This window comes from Sparus aurata, chromosome 21, assembly GCF_900880675.1.
Source record: "Sparus aurata chromosome 21, fSpaAur1.1, whole genome shotgun sequence".
NCBI classification, from domain to species: domain Eukaryota; kingdom Metazoa; phylum Chordata; class Actinopteri; order Spariformes; family Sparidae; genus Sparus; species Sparus aurata.
In genome coordinates, this window is record NC_044207.1 from 25,117,407 (window position 1) to 25,141,363 (window position 23,957).

General features: G+C 42.2%; 1 protein-coding gene across 28 annotated transcripts in view; it reads left to right on the top strand.

Moving 5' to 3' along the window:
* LOC115572335 (muscleblind-like protein 1) overlaps positions 1 to 23,957 on the top strand; it is a 56,545-nt gene extending 32,588 nt beyond the window's left edge. For 8 of the 28 annotated variants that reach the window (XM_030402294.1, XM_030402291.1, XM_030402292.1 and 5 more), the window contains 10 exons: positions 11,129 to 11,344; positions 11,522 to 11,743; positions 13,293 to 13,532; positions 14,584 to 14,637; positions 15,802 to 15,955; positions 16,814 to 16,849; positions 18,708 to 18,799; positions 19,236 to 19,280; positions 20,006 to 20,077; positions 20,269 to 23,957. In XM_030402294.1, the coding sequence (XP_030258154.1) occupies positions 11,129 to 11,344; positions 11,522 to 11,743; positions 13,293 to 13,532; positions 14,584 to 14,637; positions 15,802 to 15,955; positions 16,814 to 16,849; positions 18,708 to 18,799; positions 19,236 to 19,280; positions 20,006 to 20,062 (1,116 nt within the window). In that variant the 3' untranslated portion in view covers positions 20,063 to 20,077; positions 20,269 to 23,957. The remainder of the gene's footprint in view (positions 1 to 11,128; positions 11,345 to 11,521; positions 11,744 to 13,292; positions 13,533 to 14,583; positions 14,638 to 15,801; positions 15,956 to 16,813; positions 16,850 to 18,707; positions 18,800 to 19,235; positions 19,281 to 20,005; positions 20,078 to 20,268) is intronic. The other 20 variants (XM_030402293.1, XM_030402295.1, XM_030402302.1 and 17 more) reach the window with 19 other exon arrangements.

A 23,957-nucleotide genomic window follows, 5' to 3' on the forward strand; every position in this document is an offset into this window, starting at 1 on the left:
CAATTAGTGAGGAATCGGCCCTTATCTTGCCTTATCTTTACATACAGACCAGTTTAGAATTGGCCCAGGTATCAACTTTATATGCTTGTGAGAGGAATTTCATGCTAGAAACATATATGCGTGATTTTTCATTAAGATCTGCGCTTTATTCCTTGAGAAATGAAAAAAAAAATAAGCCCGATCTCGTAGTGTTGAAGAGAGTGAGAAAGAGAAATCCTGGGTCTATTCTGAGCCGAGACCCATCCTCGATCCAAGTTTTATGGAAATCTGTTCGGTAGATTTGGGTGAAAACATGACCTCCTTGCCGGAGGTCATTACTGAATGTGAATTCTTTTGATTGCAGAAACAATGTCGACCCAGATAGAATCAAAAATGGGGCTTGATTTCACCTAAATCTAAAGGGATTATAACTCTGAAGCTACCTAAGGGGAAATAAATGGGGGAAAATAGGTTTTAATCTGTCTTTTTTTCTAATCACAGTACCTCTATCCACTCTCTATTTCTCTCCTTTTTTCTTCTCAGCGTTTCCAAACTTCTTACTTGCCCACAGTCGCAAATCAAGCTCTGCCATTATCCTCCCATTAGGCAGGTGAGCAAGGAGCTCGAGGGCACAGCCACTCGCTTAGACTCATCTCTCTCAACACCTTTTTTCGCTCCGTCCCTCCCTCCTGCCAGCTGTTAAGTCCATCAGTCAGGTTTGCCGTGCCTCCTATCTCTGTGTTTATGCCAAAATGTTACAGAGAAGCTGCAACTTTAATGTCGCGGAGGCACGAGAATGTTAGGCAGCAAGGAAAAACATTAGTTGATGTCTGTCCGTCTGTTTTTTTCTCTCGCTCAGTCGGTTCCTCGGCCTATCTTGTTTGTGCATTCCTTCCAGAATCGCAGTGTCTGGGCCTCTCAAAGCCATGACATCGGTCTTAATTACTTTCTCCCTTTCTCTGAGTCAGTGTCCCCGATTCCTCTCGATGATCTTGAGAGGACAGCAGAAAAAAAAAAACGTATCACCGAACACCCTGAACTTCAACAAAATCGCAAAAGGTGTTCAGTTGTGTCATTCAGCCAAAACTCTGAGAAGTGAAACCAGCCGCCATCATCAACATCCTCACACACAACGTTTCCCTTTTTGTTTTATCAGTATCCATCATGTGTCCTTGTTTTTTTGACCTGAAACAGTGGCACCACCTGAGGTCCAATTAGTATTAGCCCTGATTAGTTGTGTGTGACATGCACAGACTGCTTGAGTCTCTGTTTACACTGCACGCTCTACATTGTATATTACTCACACTGGCAGCAGAAACATATTAAACTGCTTTAGACACCGTGAGGAACAAGACATAAGCGTTACTGGCGCTGCTCTCTTCAGCAATAATAATCAGTTTATCTAAAAAAATGTGTATTCTTACTCCACATTTTCTCAGAGTCGGGGTTTTTTGACTGGACTCTGTGCTGATTTGTGGGTTGGACGTGTGGTTAGCCGTCATTGGTTACCGCTACTACTCTCAGTTCAGTTATGTAGGATTCAGGCTGTTTATTCATTGAATACTGCACATAGATACAGGTGTGCCACTGCAGAGCTGTTGCCATGGACAATCTGCTGTGCTGCGAAATACGGCGAGATTCATCTGGAGGGTATAGGCTTAATCAGCAATGTGCGAACTCGTTAGGCAAGGACTTAAATGTCAAAGACGTTCGTTTGTGTGTTGAAATCCCACAATCCAGCTTTAAGAAGCACACAGTACATTTATAGAATGGAAATTACTCAAATAGAATCACGCCTTTTCCAGACCATTTATTGTAGGACATCAGCGCCTGTGCAGCATTTGTGAAACAAATTGAATCATTCTTCTCCACTGTCAATACTGAAATAACCCAAAGAATTCATGAGTGGCATTATCACGTTTTAAACTGCAATAAGAGCGAGAGAAAGAGGCTGAAAGCATCCTGCTCGCGCTAGTGCCAAGTCCAAAGGAGATAATCGCACGCGGAAACAGGATTATGCCAGTTGACAGTGGGATTAGAGCTGTGGATAGGATTACAGTCTGTGAGATCAGATCAGCGTAATACATTCCAGATTAAATCTGTTAGCGCAAACTAAATTAATCATCTGCACTGGTGTGGTTGTTTCTTGGTGGAGACGTTTTCCTGTGTGTTTTGTTTTTTTTGTGTTTCTACAATCCAAGTGTCACAGAACCGAGGAGGAATTGAGCCCCGTGCAGATAATGGAGGGAAGCAATGAGGGTTAGAAAGGGAGAATAGACAGCCCGGGATCAAAGAACGGCATATAAAAGGGAGAAGGATAAGTGACATATCTCTAAACTTCTTTTTTCTGCTTTTGAAGTTATAAGATGCAACAGAAAGCTGACACCCTGAAGAGGTCAAAACAAAGATGTAGACTGCATTAAAGAGATGCAAAGATTCTATTCAGGGCTGTTAGAGCAGGCCAACCCTCTTCTTATAGAACGACCCAAACAAATAAATCCATAGCGTTGAAACATCCGTATGGTGGAGCATCATGAACGTGCATGCAGATGTTCTTTAATGAAAAATGTCTGCTAAAAAAACAGCTGAGGCACTAGAAGAAAAAGTGTAACCATTAATACCACATGTCGCCTATTTACTCTTCTCACAAGTTTTTGAATGGCTCATTACGATAAACAGGCAGGCGTCGATCCTCCCCCTGTGGGGCCCGCCGACGCCGAGAAAAGAGCACACCTCAGTCATTTCACAAACATTGTCGTTATTGACGCCTCGCTGCCTCGCCTGGACCTTGTGATTTCTGCGCAGTGACTCGTCTATTCTCTCTCCCACTTGGAAGCGTAGCTCGGAGATGATTAAATGAGCGTTCCCCGGGCCCGCCTCGCGTACTCGCACAGCGAGTGCTGGATGACTTTCATAAAGTGCTGCTGCTCGAATCAATACCTGCGTGATTGCTCTGTTATTACTGATAATGAAAAGTGCGGGCCTAACCTTGTTAGGCTTTACAGGAGACGGAACGGCAGCACCGCAGCGAACAGAGAAACTGGGGAAAATAAAGTCACATGATGGCGTGTTTGTGTGAAAAGAGATAGAAAGAGATGGCGGGAGAGTGGAGGAGGGGGCATGTCAGGGAAAACAGAGAGGTCTAAGTTTGGATCCAGGGCTCCTGTGTACGTGACATCTGACCTGGGGCATTTCTGAGAACCAACACCCTCTCAAGTGTGAATAACTCATTGCTGTGTGTGTGTGTGTGTGTGCGTGTACATCTTTTTTGTGTCCATATAAATAGGCGTCTGACGCATATGTGTGTGTTTATGTTCGAACCTCAACTCAGACGACTTTCATCTCCAGTTTGCGTATAATTTCTTTAAATTCAGAGTTGAAACAAGTACTCAGATCTCATATTTGAGTAAAAGCAGCAACAAGTAAAAGTGTCACAAGTAGAAGTCATCCGTTTAATTTTTTTTTTACATCATTTACAACAGCGATGATTATTAACAGCATTTCTCAGATGACGAGCTTTTATTTTGAAGATGCCGACGATATTATCACCATCCTGTTGCTGCTGTTTACAACCAGGCAGATGTACATAAAAAAAAAAAATGCACTACAGAATTATTTCCTGCTTGTGTACGTTTTAATTGTATATCATAAAAAAACAGACATAAAAATATACTTAAAGTACCAAAAGGTAAATGACTCATAATGCAGAATAGCTTATTCAGGATAATATATACTGTATTTTTGGTTTATAGTTCCTGATGCAGTAATGTGTTTAACACTTTAGTGATGAAGCCGCATCAAGTCATGACAGCGTTATATGTTGAAAACTTGAGTCTTGAAGCAAACATTTATGTAGCACTGTGATCCAAACATCTCACTGAAGTTGCATGTGGAGCGGAGTGGCTCAGACAGAGACGCCATTCACCCTATTACAAGACAGTGTACCATCAACATGATTCTGAAGCTTATTTTAAGATAGAAACGATACACATTGTTACCCCAAGTAACTCATAACTAAAATTGTCAGATAAATGTAGTGAAGTAAAAAGTACAATGTTGTTGTGGAGTTGAAGTCAAGGTAAAAGAAAATGTAAATGAATTAGTAAAGTACAAATACCTCCAACTTTTTTTACTTATACTTTAACCGCTGTTTAAAATGTATCCAAAAACTTTATTTTAAATCCTCACAGAAACATCACTCATCTGTCTCACTCTCTGTGTGGTCTATGTTGTGGCTCGACTTGCAGCCTATAATCCCTTTTCTCTGCGTCGCTGTTTGGTGAGGTTGGTAATGCGTCACCGGGGGCATATTGCAACTATTATCATAGATTAACACTCCCCCCCTCCTCCATATCTCCGCAAGCTCCGCTGGTCATATCGGCTCCCCGACCGCTAAGCTGTGCAGCGTGGATCGCTGTGTACATGAAGTCCCAGCAGGGAGATATAAACATGATCAGAAGTGGCGCGTGTGTGTTCGTTGGCTGATACAGAAACGCAAGCCAACGTGTAGATCTACAACATCTTCCTCAGTCACTTCAAAAAACTTTACTGTTAATTTAATGCAGGGTTAAGTGGCTCAAAACAAAAAGAAAATCAATTGTGCTTCACTGTAAAAGGGTACTATTGATTGTGTTGCTGCTTTTTTGGTTGCAAGATAAGACCACACCAGCACTTCTGAATATTCTCCATTGAGGATCCGCTACATTGCCAGTAAATTTCGCACGCCGCTTCACTGACCGTCAGAAAAAAAAAGCTCGTCATCTCATCATGTAAGAGGATCCGCACACAGTCAGCGCGTCGGCCGACTTAATATGCTTTATATTTCGTGCCACGTTCGAGTGCAAACAGTAGACAAAGGGAACAACCACTGGGCTCGGGCCCTTTGAGTCTCCGCTGCCGTCCGGCAAAACAAAGCTTCATTCAATGTGTGTGCGAGGAGAAAAGGGCTTTCATCTCTGTGTGTGTTTAGACAGAAGTCACTGGAACGCGGGGCAGAGAACAGCGTAGCGTCACACCAGAAGCCGACGCAAGCCGAGTCTCACATCATAACATCACTACACAGCTCCGCAGCATCAAACACAAGAGGAAAAGTGGATCTGGATTTCTTACTGCATTACGCAGGATATATTCACAGGCAGGGCTGCGAATCAGTGATACAAAGCAGGCACACAGTAGCTGTGGTTTAATTCCTCAAAATGTAACCCTAACCCCACACCCAGAGGAAAGTTAGATTGCTGGCTTGTTGAAATAAACCCCGATCGGATCCTAAAATAAAGAGACATTTAACAGGATAGAGAAGTATAATAACAATTTTATCTGATGCAAACACAAAGAGTCTTTGGGGTTTGGACTGTTTCTTGGTATATGAAGTAATTTGAAGATGTCACTTGAGACACTTGGAAATTGTGATGTAGCACTTTATAGACTAAACAATTAACTGTGAATATTATCACCAGATTAACCGGAAATAATAGTTAGTTGCAGCCATTAATTCTACTGCCACACAATCTCACCTCTCCAGGCCTCCATAAACAATTCAAATAAAACAATCTGAGTTGGAAGGGTCCATTTTTTTTTGGGCTGGGCTGATCATAACTTGCTGACATTTATGGTTGCTCCAGGCAAGGCAAGTTTTATTTGCATAGCATCCCTCAACAAAAAAAAAAAAAAAAAAGAGGCAATTCGAAGTGATTTGCATAAAGACATAACAGACGTTAAGAAAAGATATAAAAGCAACACAAGAGAAATTCAAAAAGGACCCGTGTGATGCTTAAAAGCCGAGCGCTGCAACGCCGTGTTTTGTTTTGGCCCCGTGGACGGTAAACAGACCCGTCCCAGGAGACCTGAGAGGTTTGGCGGTTCATAACGTGGCAACAGATCAGAGAAGTGTTTTGGGCGTAAACCATCGTGTAAAAAGTTTTGTGCCGTTACAGTAAAAAAAAGTTTAGGGTGCAGCAGTTTATAAGATTTACCTTTACTCTTACCCCTGAAGTAAAAGCTTTTTTCGAGTAAAAGATTTTCTTCACCTCTCCGCTGTTTCACTCCCCTCGTGCGTATTAACACATCTTGCCACATGCGCCGTCGTCTCTCCTCAGAAGGATGAGATGCGGCCCCACCCAGCATTCTTTATAAATTGGTTCACTGTTTATTTTAAATCCCTCACAGTCACAAAAGCAGGGTGTGTTGGAGTGATCAGGGTGGGACGTGTTATTGCGACCTATCGTCAATCAAGAGTGTACGGTAGCCAATGGGGTTATTGTTCCCCCCGTTTGGCCCCGGAGAGTGGCAAGACTGATCTCACCAGGAAAAACACAGAGTCCCACTTCTAACACAAAAACACACAGTGCAGGCTGAAGCTAGAAGAAGGCACAGGAAGTTCATGTTGTGCTGCAGGAGCACGTCGGGGAAAACAAGGCTCACTTCGCTGGCTGTGTACCAGCATCACGTCTTATTGTGTTTTGAAAGAAACCGAGCTTGCTGATGATTTTTGCTTCATCATTAACTGTCTTTTTTTTTTTTATATCTCAGTCTGCCGATGTTATTGGAAGATATTTGATATTTTCACTGCCATGTTGGAGATCTATTGGTATCAGCATGTATGTTCCCAATTTCTGTCTTTATGAAATGTGTTTTTACAGATCATAGTGCAGAAAAAGATGCTTGGGGTGCTTCATTTTTTCCTTATGTTCTTTTTTTTTTTTTATCCCCCTATTATCAATATTGGCATCTGCAGCAAGTATTGGTCAGGTTCTAAAAAGAATAGACTGTTTAAATATGAAGTTATTAAGTTCAGGTTTATTTCCATAATTCAATTTTTGATCATATTTGGGTGATACTCAATTCAAAATGAGATCTGAATTAGTCGGCTATTTACTTAACTATCCAGGAATAAAGTGTATTGTAGATAAGCAGTAATTCATTTGTTCTTTAGACATTTGGTGCCGTTTTCACATTAGTAGTCACATTTGTTCAACAAAAATATGCTTGTAATAGCCTGAAGCTGTAGCTCTGGAACCGTTAGAAAAGCTGATTGTCTGAAGTGGAAAAAACAAAACATTCCTGGAATGAATAATAATGATGAAATTAATGTGGATGAATCATTCTGAAGCTGCTCACTTCCTAATTTCTGGCATATGCGCGGAGCGGTGACGCATCAGTTTACTCACTAATCCCGTTTCTGTCCGATTTTTTTCGTTATTGTGCCATTAAAAATGCAACTTGAATCCTGCTATGGGTCTCCATGGCACATCCTTTTTTTTAATTTATTTTTTTAAATGTGCATAATTACCTCTGAATTGTTTCAGTTTGATGAGACAATGTAATTCTCTGCTCCAGTTCTGAATCCCCTCAATGGAGACAAAGGAGTCGTTCAGCGATAAGACATGTTAAAGATGATATCTGCAGTGAGAATCGGCTCTTTCATGACGTATTAGCAGTACAGACACATGCAAAAAAAAAAAAAAAAGGTCAGAACACAGACAAGAGAGGGGTGGTGACTGAATGCCCTCTCCTCTTGGAATAGTTGTTGCTTCGGGGCCGGCTGTGTCTGTCGTCTTTGCTTTGCTTTGAGTTCCTGTATCTGCCAGCGGTGGGGAAGCTTCCAGGAAATCGCTGTGTTGTGAGAGCAGGAGTGTCTGGCTGCTCCGTTGCTGTGGACACCGTCTCTAGCTGCTCCTCAAGGCCGCTGATGTCACAATAACAGCCACAAACATGATGCGAGAGGGGCGAAGCCTTCTTCCTCCTCCTCCTCCTCCTCCTCCTCCTCCTCCTCCTTCCCTCTCTCCCTGCATCTTCATTTCTCTCCACACACTAATCACTTCTTCTGCAAGTTCTAAAATTTCCCTGACGCAGCGGCGCTCTCGCCATACAGCCACTGTGACTCTCTCTCTCTCTCTCTCTCTCTCTCTCTCTCTCTCTCTCTCTCTCTCTCTCTCTCTCTCTGTGCAGCCTGACGTTTCCTCTCCGGAGACCTGATCTTTTATTCAAAATGGCTGCCGATGTTGGTTGATGGCTATTTTTCTTTTTTTCTTTTTCTTCACACGATTCGGCAGAACGGCGAACGTATTTCGCTGAAGCCAAAGCCACATTTTCAAAACGCTGCCGTTTCACCTTCACATGCACCTGCCTACGCACTGCTGAAGTCGTTAAAAAAAAAAAATCCAAGGGGTCGACAGACAGGGTCACACGGGGTGAACGCAACACGATCCCCGGTTGCCTTTGCGACCCCCTCCGCGCACACCCTCGACCTCACGTAACACAAATACACGCTATCTCCCCACACACTCTCACCCTGCCCCGGCCGCATGCCATTGTCACTCTCTGGATGAGTGCTGTTAGAACCTGCTTTCAGCTCCTCTCGTCTCACACACTCGCGCACGCACACACACACACACACACACACACACCTCTCAGTGTTGTCAGTGTCAGAATTCTTCTGAATGCCAACTCAGCTTGTGTGTGCACACTTCAGCTCAGCCTGGAAAGTTATGCATCTATTGAAGTAGTCCATGCAGTATTTTCCTAAAAACCAAAGTAGTCGAGTTGAACGAATACAATCTCTCTCAAACGTCTCTTATGACCCACTAGAAAAGTTTACCCTTTGCATGTATTTTCTGAAAAGTTTGCTGTGTTTAGGATGTTTCTCGTCCTCTGCTCTCGGCCAGTTATGGACATCTAAAGAGCTGAAGGTCTGTTCGTCTGAAGGCAAGCTGAGCGTCACACACATACGGGCAGAGCAGAGAGACACACGGCGGACATGATCGAGCGTGCACTTTGGCTGCATTCAGATAAAATCTGCAGGGTTTTGCAGAGGTTCGGGCACGTTTATTCGTGCTTTAGAAAGTAACCATCAGAAAATACATTTCATTTCTCTGTTCTCGCTTACGCTACTCGCTGTCTTCATTGCTGCTGCTCTCTATCTTCATGCAAATCCTGCATAATATGCCTTCAACATTTCCTCCTAAACTTCCCTTTTAATGTGGATAACAGTTACTTAAAAACTAGATTTTACTCCGTATTACCAAAACTGTGACTTATTCCTTACGTGCTTCTTTATTTGAATCTTTTAAGGTTTACCGCACACATTGCGAGTTGATTTCAAATCCTGGTGTGTCAGTTTTATGGCTGCACATCTGTGTGTTTGGGTTTGCTTTTGTGATTATGGACATTTTCATCGATCTTATTTTAGCCCAAAATCTTTGAAAACATAAAAATCTCAACTTGCATTTTGGCACTAGGATTTAAAGGAAGACACAAGTTATCCTCTCATTAAATTTCTTGCCTCAGTTTGCCCTTCTCTCAAGATTATATAAAGATGCTGACCACTGACAAACTCGTCATCCAGGTGATGAGCCTGGCTGTAATCCCGCTCCACTCATTCTATATTCACCTGTCTTGTGCAACAAAATCTGAAATTATTTTTAAAAGGCTATCCAATGACAATTTCAGAGCGCAACTTTAGACAAGTGGACAAAACAAAATATCTCAGAGAGCCCCTGCTTGCCATTTAGGTGTCCTGATTTGTGCCCCTTATCGCCCCCCTTTTCCTTCGCACCTGTCTGGTGCTTCAGTGTCGTTGAAAGTGAAGGAGATGGGAAAGGGGGCTGAAGTCATGTCGGGGGTATATGAGATGAATCCCAGCGGGGATAGCTCTGTCAGCGAGGGGAAAGCACAAGCTGCGGCCACCGGCTCAGCTGTGCCAAGGGGCTGAAAGTAAATACACGTCCTTCCTAAACTGTGGACGTGTTTGTGCGTGCGTGACGCGTATCTGCCACCTGTTATGCGAACACGACCCCCGACGTGCGCGCTTTAATGTGTGTGCATTCTAGCTTTGCATAAGGGTGTGCGTGTGTGAGTGTGTCGAACTCCTTCTAGACTCCTCCAGACTGAATGTATAATCGGATACTCGGAGCAGGCAGCAAAAAAAGGGACCCCGGTCTTAGATAATGACTCAAAGACTTCGATGTGTGACCTCCGGATGACTGCTGATACAATATATAGGGATCATTTGAGTGGACGGTATTTATAGCATTAGTCGGACGTGTAGCTAAGCGGGACCTCATAAACCCCTTGGGCTAGCACGCACACACGCACGCACACACATACACACACACACAGACTTTGACATGGAGACCCTGCTGAGACTGATAAAAATAGCAAGTTGTTAACAATTAGTGTTCGTTTCAGCTCAGACCTTATGTCAGTTTGAGTGTCCAGCATTTACAACAGTGATTCACAACCAGCTACATGGAAATATTGTAGGGCAGTTTATCTCATTTGAAAAGGCAGAATTTATGACTTGCTAATGTCGTGGCTAAAAGATTAAATGCTAAACGTCAGTGGGCTAACACGACGATGACAACATGCTGATGTTTAGCAAGTATTTTTACCATGTTAACTGTCTTGATTAAGCATGCTAATATTCTAATGTGAGCTAATAAGCTCTAAACAGAAAGTGGGTACAGCTCATGGGAATTTGTTTTGCGGGTATTTGGTCATAAATTAAAGTGTTGGACAAATATGATTTTGGGGAGATGATGATACCAGATGAAAAATGAGAGGTTCACCAAAGGTACAGTGCTCGTGTGCACACACACTTGTACGTGCATATAAACGCACCATAGAGATGGGGTGCCGGGTAAGCCTCCTGGAGCTCTTTAGAAAAATCACTCTCTCTTCTGCATGACAGCTAACTGTTAGCATACTGACAGCTTCTGTCAGAAAGAGCCGCAAGCTTCATAGCCTTGATGCTTGCCTCTGACTCACAGGGTAGGAACAGCCTTGACAACTCCAAAATGTTTGACTGAAACACGTATAAAGAAATCGGGAATCCCACTCGTCACCCAGTGTCCCGTTTTCACCGCTGTACTGAAGGAACGTCTGTACCAAAGTTTGTGTCTTATTCAATAGTTGTTGACAAATCTCATGGTGGTGCCAGAGGGAAAATCATGATACAACCAAAGTCAGTAGGATTCAGTGTCTTAGAACCGTGGATGTTTGCACAAAAAGTTGTGCAAATCCAAGTTATAGCCTCTGAGTGATTTCAGTCTGGACCAAAGTGTTGTAAAGACAATATATTTCCAATGTGAATGCAGCCTAACCACTGCCGTATGTGCATCACTCTGACTGTTCCATTTTGTCACCTCTTCAGGGTCGTTGTTCCAGGGAGAACTGCAAGTATCTGCACCCTCCTCCCCACCTAAAGACCCAGCTTGAGATCAATGGCAGGAACAACCTGATCCAGCAGAAGAACATGGCCATGCTGGCCCAGCAGATGCAGCTCGCCAATGCCATGATTCCTGGCACGCAGCTACCACCTATGGTGAGAGGACACACACGTATGAACATACCACAGCTACTGCCCATGGTGAGAGCGCACACATGTAAAAGCTTAGACATAAACAGCTCCTTCACTCTCTGTGTGGCTCTTTTCAGTCTTTCCGTCAGTCCCTCTCTTTTTCCCATTCGAAAGGCTCACTGTTTATGGTTTTATGTTTTGTCCACAGTCATTTTACCCCTCTGCTTTCATTTTGCTCTCGTCCAGCCCATGTTCTCGGTGTCGCCAGGCCTGGCCACCAACGCCAGCGCAGCAGCAGCAGCAGCCGCGGCCTTTAATCCCTACCTGAGCCCCGTGTCCCCGGGCCTGATGCCCCAAGAGATCATGCCCAGCACCCCTGTCCTCATGGCCTCCAGCCCCAACGTCAACCAAGTCCCCAACGCTGCTGCTGCTGCAGCCCAGAAACTGCTGAGAACGGACAGACTTGAGGTAACATGGCAATGAAAACATTTTGAGAACTCTTCCCTAATAAACTCTACTTCAAGATGTGTCTCTTCCTTAGTGGGAGTGGAGTCAGCCAGGATGATAATGAGCCTGTAAGCAAAACAGTGGTTGTTAACAAGTGGTTTAACAAGCATATGAATAACGGCACCCTTTATTGGACTCGCATGCGCTGTTTCCGAAGCTGCATTGTAATATTAATAGCAGGTACCGTTATGCAAAGGAGAAGCTAAATAAAAGAAAAAATTAGAAAAACATCAAAGCTTCATAAACTGTAATATATGATCAGTTTATGATGTTGGGTGGTTTCCAAAAGCTGTTTTGCAAGTAAGAGTCGTTTCCTTTTCAACGAACCCACTCTCACCCGCTCACTTAATCTGCCTCGTATAATTCCAGCACACTTTGTGCTTTTTGTACAGCACGCTTCACAAACGGCATTAGACAAGCTCCACAGATGAGCCTGAACTTGTTGAATATTTATTTAGTTGGAAAGAGCACTTACGATTTCAAAAGCAACACTGATAGTATTGCAAAAGCGTAGGAACACAATTCTTTCTAGTCAAAAAAAAACTCAGTCTTAACTTTTGTAACGGTGGCTCTGCGTTCTGGTCTATCGAGGCCTTCTGCCAGACGAGATACTGCTTCCTCCTCCTCTACCATGTCTGGTGGTTTGAAGAGGAACGAGTCCTTTACTCTGTTTCTGAGAGACTTCCACCGAAATTAAACTTGAAATATCTGAAATATCTCAATAATCACGTGAACTCGCCGCATCTTTTAATGTTTATCCACAAAAAAAGAATCCAAAGAACACATAATAGACTCAAAAATGCAAGGCACGTCCTGTGAAAAGCTTTTTAGGAGAGTGTTAATGTTGCACAGGGAGTTTCCTCTTTTAAAGCCAGTCGGGGACTTTTTTGCTCAAAAAGGTGAAGTCAGAATGCAACTGCTATCTTTATTGTCTTTATCTGAGTTCAACCACACACTGCTGATGCACTCAGAGCAGTAAAAACAGAGCAGATAGCAGATAAGTGTGTTCATGATACCTCAGATGTAAAAGAAGGTGCTGCCCTCTGGTGTCTCACATATAGACTTTTGAAAACATGCCTGGGACTCACAACGCAGCACTAAAGAGAATCTTCATCATAAGATTAAAGGCTTATTGTGTTAAAGTGGTAAAAGCTTCTGCATAACCCGGACCTTCCTCAGTTCAGTGTGTTTTCAGGAACTCCGTGTCTAACAGTTCTAGTAAAACAGGAAGTATGCGAGGGAAGGCTGAGAAAATGTTTTACACAGCAAGAGGAATATGATCTGACGAAGCATTTTAATCTATTTATCAGCCTGCAGATCTCATGCATTTTTAAGTTTAATGGATGTTCGTAACTGTACACCCTTTTTAAAGACAAGGTGAAGGCTTGATGAGTCATACTTGATATATTCTTCCTGTGCATTCCTCTTCCCTATATTCTTCTTCCAGACTGGTCTTATGCCGTGTTGGATTTGAGGTAACTCTTCGTCCTCTCGTGTTTTTTTTCCCCAGGTGTGTAGGGAATATCAGAGAGGCAACTGTTCTCGGGGGGAGAACGACTGCCGCTTCGCCCACCCCGCGGACAGCACCATGATCGACACCAACGACAACACTGTCACCGTGTGCATGGACTACATCAAGGGCCGCTGCTCCCGGGAAAAGTGCAAGTACTTCCACCCGCCGGCCCACCTGCAGGCCAAAATCAAGGCTGCCCAGCACCAGGTGAACCAGGCCACAGCCGCCGCGGCCATGGTGAGCAATCCGTAACGAGCGGCGGTCACACTCATTCACACCTACACGGCAGGCTAAAAGGAGCAATTATGGGGAAGCTATCGTGCAGTAGGAAATACAGCAATGTTGTTTGAAAGTGTCCCACCGTCCTGGTTGGTGTTTTGTAGCTTTTTCTTTTTCAGTTCTGCTTTTGCAAGGTCACATTTTTTTAAAGGTCTGCAAGTTTGATTGGGTGAAATCTGCTGTGAGCCGGATGATATGAAGAAGGATCCGACAATGGTGCATTATTCCGTGCACTCAGCTGTTTTTAATCCTAATATCAAATATGATAAAATGATTGTCTTGTTCCTTTTTCATCTCAACCATGAACAAAAAAGCAGTCAGTTCCTCCCTCCCCCTCTCTCTCTCTGTCTCCCTCCCTCTCTCTCTCTCTCTCTCTGATGGCCTGGTCTTATTTGTGACACGATTGTTCCTGTGCTTCCTATCTATTACTTCTCTTCCTCTTGACATTATTATTTAAAAAAGAAAAAGAAAAAAATCATTGTGCTTTCAGTCCCGTCTCACAGAAACAGCTCCTGTGAATGTGATAGCTCAGCCACACTTGTCTTGTGTTTTTTCTAAATGCTCTTATTGACATACAGCGGGGGCTGAGGGGGTGAATCACCGTAATGTGACACTGACTACGATGCGCACAGTCAATTGTGCTCCCATATAATTTCTCTGTCCGATACGATTACTTCAAAGTAATGACTGAATAATATATTCTCATCGCTATTTTCATCCATCTCTGTTCGACGATAACTAATGTAGATTGGTAGTTATCATTGATTTTCGATGATCATTTAACTGTGTAGCGAGTAGAGCTAGTGTCCACACTGTGCATGCCTTAGTCCTGTTATCCCCTTGTATATTGCATTCCAATGATTTGTTTTTTTATTTGTTTTTGTTTTTTCTCACCTATACCCAAACTGCACTGCTGCCCCCATGATGCACCTCTGCTTGCTGGTTTATGTTAATGCGCTTGAACCCCATTGGCCCATTGCCATCATGTGCTCGCTGCCTGCTAATTAAGACTCAGTCGGCTGTCAAATCACTGAAGCGACCCCTCGACGCAACCTTTGACCTGGTACTATGACCTTTCACCTTTTAGCTTGGCATGTGGCTTTGTTGTAGAGCAGTGTTTTAACCAAAAGATACCTAGCTATTTTTGTTGTCGTTGTCTCAGTGCAATGTCTGTTTTTTTTCCTCCTGTTGATCTGTCATTATTGCCTGTGATAAACTGATTGTGGCTTGCGTTCCAAACACCAAACAACTCACGTAGAAAAACTCTCCTCCGACACGAATTCGAATGTGGAATTTGTGACAAAGGAGCCACAATCAATTCATCACCTATAAGCCTATTTAACAGCAGTCAGTGAGGTCTAGGGAAGTAAAGCTTCTTTAACGGTGGCATGGCTTTCAGTCTTACGTCCAAAGTCAGTGTTCAGTGTCGTAAAAGCAGCTCAATCAAATGTGTGCATGTGTGTCTGTGTTACTAGTGCATGTCAGACGGATTAAGGGTGGGGCTAAGAGGAACAGTCAGGAGTGATCCCGCAATAACAAGTGATTACAGTTCAAATGATCGTTCACTCCATCATCAGATCTTGTCACAGATATTCAGACCTCAGGGGTGGCCTCATGCCAAGACAAAATCCCCCACATAGCGTGTTTTATATAGCGAAAATGTTGTGTCATCTGACTCGTGTCGCTTGGCCTGAGACCACTCCTGACATTTGTCTGAGAGTGAACCATCACTTAAACATGGCTTACACAGTTTATCATGGAGCTAGCAGTGCAGCCTCCCTTTCTCTGTGCTTCCTACCTGTTCCACCTCTTGTTAGCAGCCTTATTGTTTTAATAGTTAATGCTTGCTTATGTTGCCTTCAGTTAGCCATGTAATACAGAGTTAATAATCCAAGTGAGCTTCCTGATAAAAACAATGTATTAAATGAATGCTTGTTAGCCAGTAGCTCCAGTAGGCACCATGCTCCTGCTTGTGTAGTACTTGTGTCAGACTGCTGCTTGCTTGCTACTGATGATATGATGATATTGTTGTTGTACACACAAGGATGTTGTGATGCTGTTCCTATGATGTCCTCTAACGTATGTATCTTTTTTGTTTTCTTTCCCGTTTTTTCCAACACACCCTCTCTCTCTCTCTCTCTCTCTCTTCACCACGCACCTCTTCCTCTCTTTCTTTATTTTTTTTTACTTTCTGTCTGACTGATCTCCCTCACGTCTGGCTGGGCAGGGCATCGCCCCTAATGTCATGGCTCCCCTGCCCAAGCGGGCAGCCCTGGAGAAGGCCAACGGGGCCTCTGCCATGTTTAACACCGGCATGCTCCAGTACCAACAGGCCCTGGCCAGCATGCAGTTTCAGCAGCAGGCTGCTTTCCTCCCATCAGGTATGGCTCCCAAAGCAACCACCACTAGTGCTCTGAGCACCCAGAGGAGGCCTGGATCAGTGTGACCCGGCTCCTGCTTGGCTGGTGGTAGATTGCAGAGCAGTTTGGTTGTGGACTATTTATGAACAGTACTTATAAAGTCTCATTGTAATTCATTCTTGGCCAGTGAGGTTCAAACTTTTGTGTCTCAGTGCAGTTGAAAAGCTAAAAATGCTTCTAGAAATTTGTGCTTTGTATGGCATTGCATGGCCACTAGGTGTTAAGAATGGGTTAGATTGCTACTAATCGCCTAGATTTAATTGCAAATAGCTACCAGCATGGATGTTTGTCAGAGAAAGAACAGACCTTGTTTTCTAGATCAAAGTTTCCTTGGTGTGATCAGTAATATTTTCATGACATACCATTGCTGGGGCTTTGGCTTGGGCTGGGATGATCGGGGCTGGATGGGTTGGTTAAAGGTACCTCACGCCTCGGTTTGGCATCAAACAGCCGGCGGCAGAGTCTGGCTTCTGTACTCTATCTGCTGTTCTCCTCACTTCTGTCTCGAGTGTGTCTACAATGTTTAATACTTGATAGTTACAATCATAACCGCACTATCGCTCTTGTTGTATTAGACATTCATGCGCATCGCACCTCAGACAAAAGTTTAGATTCACACTCTTCATTTGATTAACAGATTTCCATACGACAAGTTCACCACTTCGCCTTTTTCCAATCACTGATGACTGTGTCCAAGAGATATTAACCTTTTTTTCCCACCTTATCTCTCCCCCTACTACTCTAACGAACCTTGTGATGGGCTGTTTTGATTTCTCCTCCCTATCCAATCCACTTCCTGTTGCACTGCATGATGGGCAGGCTCAATATTGTGCATGACACCTGCAGCCAGCGTTGGTAGGTTCCAGCTTTCCTTCTCCAGTTGTCTGTAACCTCATGTCTGTGACTCGCACGTCATCAAAATTGAACCTACTCAGTGAAATTTGACTGTATTGCATTTATGGCCACTTTGTGATTTTTTTTAAGTGAGATGATTTTGGGGACCTGGGAGTCACTGTTTAGGTTGCGTGAAGATACTTTTTTGTGATTTGAAGCATAAGCAAGAGCCCACATAATGAAAGACAAATATTGTACCATTTAAATGTTGCTTATGTCCTGTTTGACAGCTGTTATTGTTGATGATATCAGTTTAAATGACTTCTATTTTGTTAATTTCTCTGTGAACCCCTACTGTATATTGCTTGAACGCTCTCGTTCTCATGCTCATTCTAAACTTGGCTTCTGGCTGGTCTAACCTGACACCTATTGAAACCTTTTTAAAATTATTTATTTAAAAACTGAGGGAGTTCAATTATAACAATCCCCCTTATCTCCTCTGCCTTAATGACTCTTATTCTTAAATGGACACCTCAGCCCAAAATAAAAAATACATATTTTCCTTTTACTTGTAGTGCTATTTATCTATTTGAAATGTTTTGATGTGGGTTGACGGGATTTGAAGATACTAGGTGTCAAGGTTTACACATAAAGGGACCGAAACGTAACGACACTCTGAGGCAGACAGGTTCAACAAAGAAAAAGCGAGCTTTAATGGTGAGCTCAGAACAAAAGTCCAACAATCTTAAAAACTTAACAGCAAGTAACAGAACAGTTGGCAATAAAAAGGGAAAAAGGAGAATCTATGAAACAGTAATACAAAAATGGAGAACATATAGCCAGACACAGGAACGCAGACCACTGGGAACACAGGTATGCAGAAAGCAGAAAAAGTCTCATGACACAGGCTACAAAATAAAACAGGAAATAACATGACATCAGTCGACTTGTGATGCTGCTTAGCTGTGGTGTTAGCTAGCTTAGTTAGCTGGCCTCTCGTCTAAGAGGGAACTATGGTTGTAGCCCTGCTTGAGGACCACAAAACGTTAACTGTGCCTAATAAGTATGATAGAGATCGCAGTGTGATCGGTACAACACATGTAGCTTAATATTCACTGTATATTTCATCTGATTGTAGCAGAGAGGAAATCTACCTTTCGCTGCACATAGAAAACAAACCCCAGTCTGATGTATGAATGTCCTGGGGGTTGTCTTTTACCTCAAGTTACTTATATACTTATGTAATTATTATATTAATGTACTTATTTTAACCAAAACTCAGATCTTCTCTTAAATCTAACCAACTAGTTTTGGTGCTTAAACTTGACCAAAACGTAACCAAAACCAACCATTTCACAACATTAGTATGTAATGTTCCTTTTGTCACACACGGTTATACAGTTTTACGGTATATATTTCCAAAACTTGACACCTCACACCAAAACAATCTAGATGGATGAATATCACTACATTTAAGAGGATAAATATGTGTTTTTGATTCAATGGTGTACTGTCCCTTTAAGACGCATGTGACAGCATTTTTATTCGTGTCATTGTTTTTTAAAAACTCTGGATCTGGTGTTTGCCACAGGAAAGCTCGATTCTGTTCTTTTTTTGTGACTAATAATACAGTCAGATGTGGAAGTAAGTTTCCGCTGCACTTTGTGTCACACCGAGCTCTCAAATCACAAGACCTGTAATAAGCGTCGGCAGAGGGAAGAAAGGGAACCAGTTAAATCGAATCCCTCTCTGACTCCCTCTCCCCCTCCTCCTCCTCCTCCTCCTCCTCCTCCTCCTCCTCCCCTCATTTGCCTGGTGTGTATGTGGCTCCACTGCTCCTCTGTGTAATTTTGCTTACATGATTTTCCCTCCAAAAAAGTTCCCATGATGCACGGTGGTACTCCGGCCACTGTGTCTGCAGCCACCACATCTGCCACAAGCGTTCCCTTCGCAACTGCCTCCACCAATCAGGTTTGCACCTACACCACCTATCTCTTTCTCTCTCTCTCTCTCTCTCTCTCTCTCTCTCTCTCTCTCTCTCTCTCCCTCTCTCTCTCTCTCTCTCCCTCTCTCTCTCTCCCTCCCTCTCTCTCTCTCTCTCTCTCTCCCTCTCTCCCTCTCTCTCTCTCGATGCACCTGGACGATCTGGGGATGCTTGTGTCTTACAGCGGGGGGGTGGGCTGGGTTACAGGCGGTACTCCCTCTTGTTGGCCTACACCAGAGTCCAACATGTGTACACATTTCATACTGTGAGACTTTTTTACAACATTGACTTCCATTTTAACCACAACGTTACCTTTCTTAGATTATCTATCTGTCTTTCTGAAGAAACAAAATAACAATACTGTACTGCATTATAATGTTTGTCCTCATTGTAACCCCGATTTTTGTCCTTTCCCATTTTGAGGACTCTTCCTTATCAAAGTTGACTACCAACGAATACATGCAATTGGTATGTATGAGGTAGTTTTTTATCACAGTTTTAGAGCAATTCGCACCGCTTGTGCAACAGTTGCTATCTGTGCCCTCTGGTGCTTTGCTTTTTTCCCTTTTTTTATTTCTTTTTTTGTTTTTCGCTGCTGCTTCGAGCACGTAAAGCATAGCTTGACCATGTTTTCCTCGTGTTTAAAAGTCATCACCAAAGTGAGGGAAATGTTCCAAAACCAGTCTGTAGGGAGATTTTGATTTCAGTCGAAAGGCATTTTTGTCAGCAGTCAGCTACAGTGCATTGCACAAACTCATAATACCAGTGAAAAAGACTTACGAAAGAGTAGGGTGAATCATCATGTTGCTAGTCTTGACCCAGTTTTTCTGCATTGTATCAATGTGTGCAGGTCAACAACATGGAGGACTTAGATTTGCATGGGGGAGCCACCTCACTGACAGTTTCCCCTTTGCCCCCCTCATCTCCCCCTTCCCTTCAATCCTCCTCCTCCCCTCCCCTGCTGCCCACAGAGTGTCTGTTAATGTCACTTCTGAATGAACTCTGCCACAACTGTAGCCAAATAGCTCTTTTCCGGCTTCGTCCTTTTTCCAGCAATGAACTCGTGTTAATTAACGTGGATAAGAAAACAAAAAAAAATGTGTTGATCTGTTGTTTTTGTCGGCCAACGTTCCTCTTTGAGTGTTTTCAGTTTGGGATGCTTCATCGGATCTCTGTCTGTTTTCTACCCGCAGATTCCAATAATATCTGCAGATCATCTGAGTAGTCACAAGTACTTGACTCAAATGTAGTTCCTCTCGAGAACAGTGAGTTCCTATTTAAATCCTCACATTCACTCTATTCAACACAAAGTTTGTTTACCTCGTCTTCAATCATTTTCAGCTCTGGTTTACTCAATTTTGTGTGCACATAGTTAAGTTTGTATAAACTGTCTCGTTGAGTAGCAGGTACTTTTAAACGCAGACTTTTTTCAAGTGCAATCCGTCATGTCTTGCAGATCAAATGAATGTGTGCTGGCACCGTCCAAGCCAAAAGAGTTCAGCCTTTATGTACATAACCTTCAGAATGTCAAGCAATGGGACGAGGAGGGTCTGCCATCTCTCAGCCGGTCCACGACGATGGGTCTCATCACACGACTAAACATCAAGGGTGCAACACATGATCTGTGCCATCTTCCCACATATCAACATCAAGGAGAATTTGTTGTCAAGTTCAACGTCCAGCCGTGGAGAAGAGGACATCTTGGTGCCGGGGTCAGTGTGTCTCTCTCCCTCCGCGGGGGGGGGGAACCTTCACATTACACCTCTGTGTCTGACTTAAAAAAAAAAATCATCGCACTCAATTTGTTCTAATTATTATCATTACTGCACGCACACAAGGTCAGGAGCGTGGTTGCAATAAGCAACATCCAGTGCTGGTACGTTAGTAGACCAAGATCTTTCTTTCCTTTTTTATTTGTTCTGCTTTATTATTTTTATTTTTTTTTAATTGATAGCCATATTTCATAGTTTACAAGTGAAATGCAAACATGCACCTTGAATTTGAATTGAAATCTGAAAGGCACAATGATTTTAACAGGAATTTTATTCGCCAAAAGAATTAGGCATGTACAGTATTGTGTTTTTAACGGCTACTAGTGAAACTAGATGTTGAAATGAGGGTCTTGGACATATGAATGTTCTGGGTAAACCAACATACCTGTGTACCTTGAAAGCACAGCCAGGCTAGCTTTTTTCTCACCTTGTCATGTGCCATCAAGGCCATACAGCTAAAACCAGAGTGTTATCTCAGCAGTGTTATTTGTTTACCGAAGGTAAAAGTTTTGTATGGCTCTTTTTGTATCGTTTGTTTTTGGAATCTCCATTGTGAGTGTTTTTTTGTTTGTTTTTTTGTAACTTTTTTTTTTCTTTTCTCTAATTAATCAGTTTTAGAAGTGGGTTTCTCGCCAATTTTTTCTGTTAATTCAGATGGTTTTTTTTCTTTCAAAAATCAAAAATGGAGGGTTTTTTCTAAAGTTTGTCATACCTTTTTTCATAGACTAGTTGGTTTTTGTTTTGTTTGTTGGGATAATGTTGTTGCTCAAGTCCCTTGACTCTAAAGCCTGGTGAAGTAGAGGGTGTAGCTTCAATCGACATTGTGTTACCTTGTTCTCTGTCTTTTAAAGAGGAGCGACTCTAAAACTGTGTCTCCAAGAAGAAGCACTGTTGAGCCATGTGTTGATGGGAATTTAAGAAAAAAAAAAAACAACAACAACAGACCCTGAAGGTCTATTAGGTCATTTTAAACCACATGTGCACTTGAATGATTGTTCGTCCGGTCACCGTGTTTTTAATTTAAAAAAAAACCTTATCTTTAGTGAACTTTCACTTTTGAGGAAAGGCAACGCGTCAAACACGTGTTTGTGTTTCCGCGCAAAACATGAAGGTCTTCACTCATTTGTAGATGTGACTACAGAAACCAAAGCACAGTTTTTTCCTCTCAATCACATTCACGACGGGGGGGGGGTTACAGAAGTCATCTCTCAAGAGGCTCACACGATTAAGGAATTATCACCTCTCGTTCATCGGTCCGTTTCATGATCACTTCCCTCTTTTCTGTTCTTCACAGATGCGTGTAGTGTGTCTTTACCGATTGTAATGTACCTAACAAAGCCTTAGATTACAATTAATGGGTCTCGGCCCAATCAAATGTACTTCAATCACCATGCAGGTAAAGAACACCAATGATGTTTTATTGTTCTCTCACATGCCGCTTATGATCTCTCTATTTTTTTTTTGTTCTCTCTCTCTATGTAGAAGTAACAATTACTCTCTTAAATTTCATTGAACTTATGTGTTATGTACTACTTAAGGATTTGAATCTATTTGAGGTATGTAGTTGTAGATTTTTCTTTTTTTTGCCTTACTATATATTACTTGACAACATTGATATAGCCGTTGTAGATTTTTGAGGTAGTATGACATTCATAACTTTTTCAAACCATATAAATGATAATGTGTTGAGTCAGTTTTAAATATTCACTTCATTCATATAGCTGGATGTCTTTTTTTTTTTTTTCATTTGATGTTACATTATCAGTTAATTCTGTCGATGAAAGACTTTTTGTGATACAAGGAACGAGATCAATTAAATCTCCGAGTAGACAAAGAAAAAAAACAACTAATGTTTTAACCGACTTAAAATTTTCCTTGTAACATGTAAAGATCATGTTTGAAAATATATTATATTGAAATATAGATCCATGTTTTAGAGTAAAAATTATTTTCTACTGTATCCATTTCAAAAAAAAGATATGTACTTTTTTGTTTTGAATATTTCTTAAGTTTGCCCTGAATGTCAGGCCAAAACGAGCAGTGAGATAGACGGGTGTCTGGATGTTTTTTTTCGGAGAGGACAGTGAGATTAGGAGGCGAGGAAAAAAGCGAAGGACTTTTTCCCGCGCCGGAGAAGTCTGAAATGCTGCAGATGATGAGTTCGAACCTAAGGGACGAAGGTTGACTTTTTGCACTTCTGTATATAGTCAAATGAACAGAGAAAAAAATGTGTATCATATTGAGATATTATTTTGAATAAAAAAAGATCTATAATTATAAGGAATTTTGCTAGATTAATTTAAATTCTTAAAATTAGAAGACCAGCTAAAAAGAAAAAAAAATTGCTTGCAAAAGAAGGGCACTAGTTTCTTGGCCAATGCATTCAGAGAAAGCTATGCGCTTTTTGTCTTATTTTATCAGTGGCTAGTATCGCCAGGGAATGTTGTAGGGGAATACATATCCCCACGTCATGCTAACTCCACCTCCTCCTCCTGTAGGATGACATCTCCAATAATGTCCATATATCATTTGTTGGACTTGGTCATGCAGTATTGCTGCTCCCATGGTACAGTCGACACATAAAAACCTATCGAAAAAGATTTATATTCTATTATAGTTTGATTTGACTGCATGTAAAAGTACAAACATGTAAACAAAAAGAAACTGCGTAGTTATGTAAAGAACGATAACACACTCAGATTTACAGAATACACAATAATATGTTCCTTTTTTTTCCTTTTCAAATTTATACGTACAGTAGATAACATCCACAGTGGGGAGAAATAATACTTCAAAAACAAGTCATCTTACTCTTGTGTGATACAATATTTTCCGATGCAAACATGTTATTTAAAGAATGGTAAAAAAAAAAAAAAAACGCAAAAAATATTAGCACTCATCCACCCCAGATACTTTTCTCATAGCCATATAATAATGACAGTGGACACTGACTCACAGGGAAGCTGTTCCTGCTATCATAGCTGTGCACTCAGCAGGTGAAGGCTCACCAAATGCGTATTTGGCAAATTAAGTCTCTGAAATGAATGTAACAGTCGCCGGTCAACATGTTTTCTGACCTCGAGGCTGCTGTGTAGTCGCTACAGAACCAAAGCACCATTTTTTTCTCCAAAACCGCACGTTCAGCCTCAGCGGCTGCAACCGAGGTTTCTCTCTTCCCTGCTGAGGGCACATGTACACTTTGACTGCTTTTTACTTGTAAGTGCAACCACCGATTACGTATTTGCTAACAGTTGCCACACAATAATGTACTATTCTGTCTTCAGATTTGTTTATGCACATTTTATTGTTGCCATAATTGACTCTTGCTGTATGGATGAAAAAAATCTGAATAAAACAATATTTGATTTGCTCA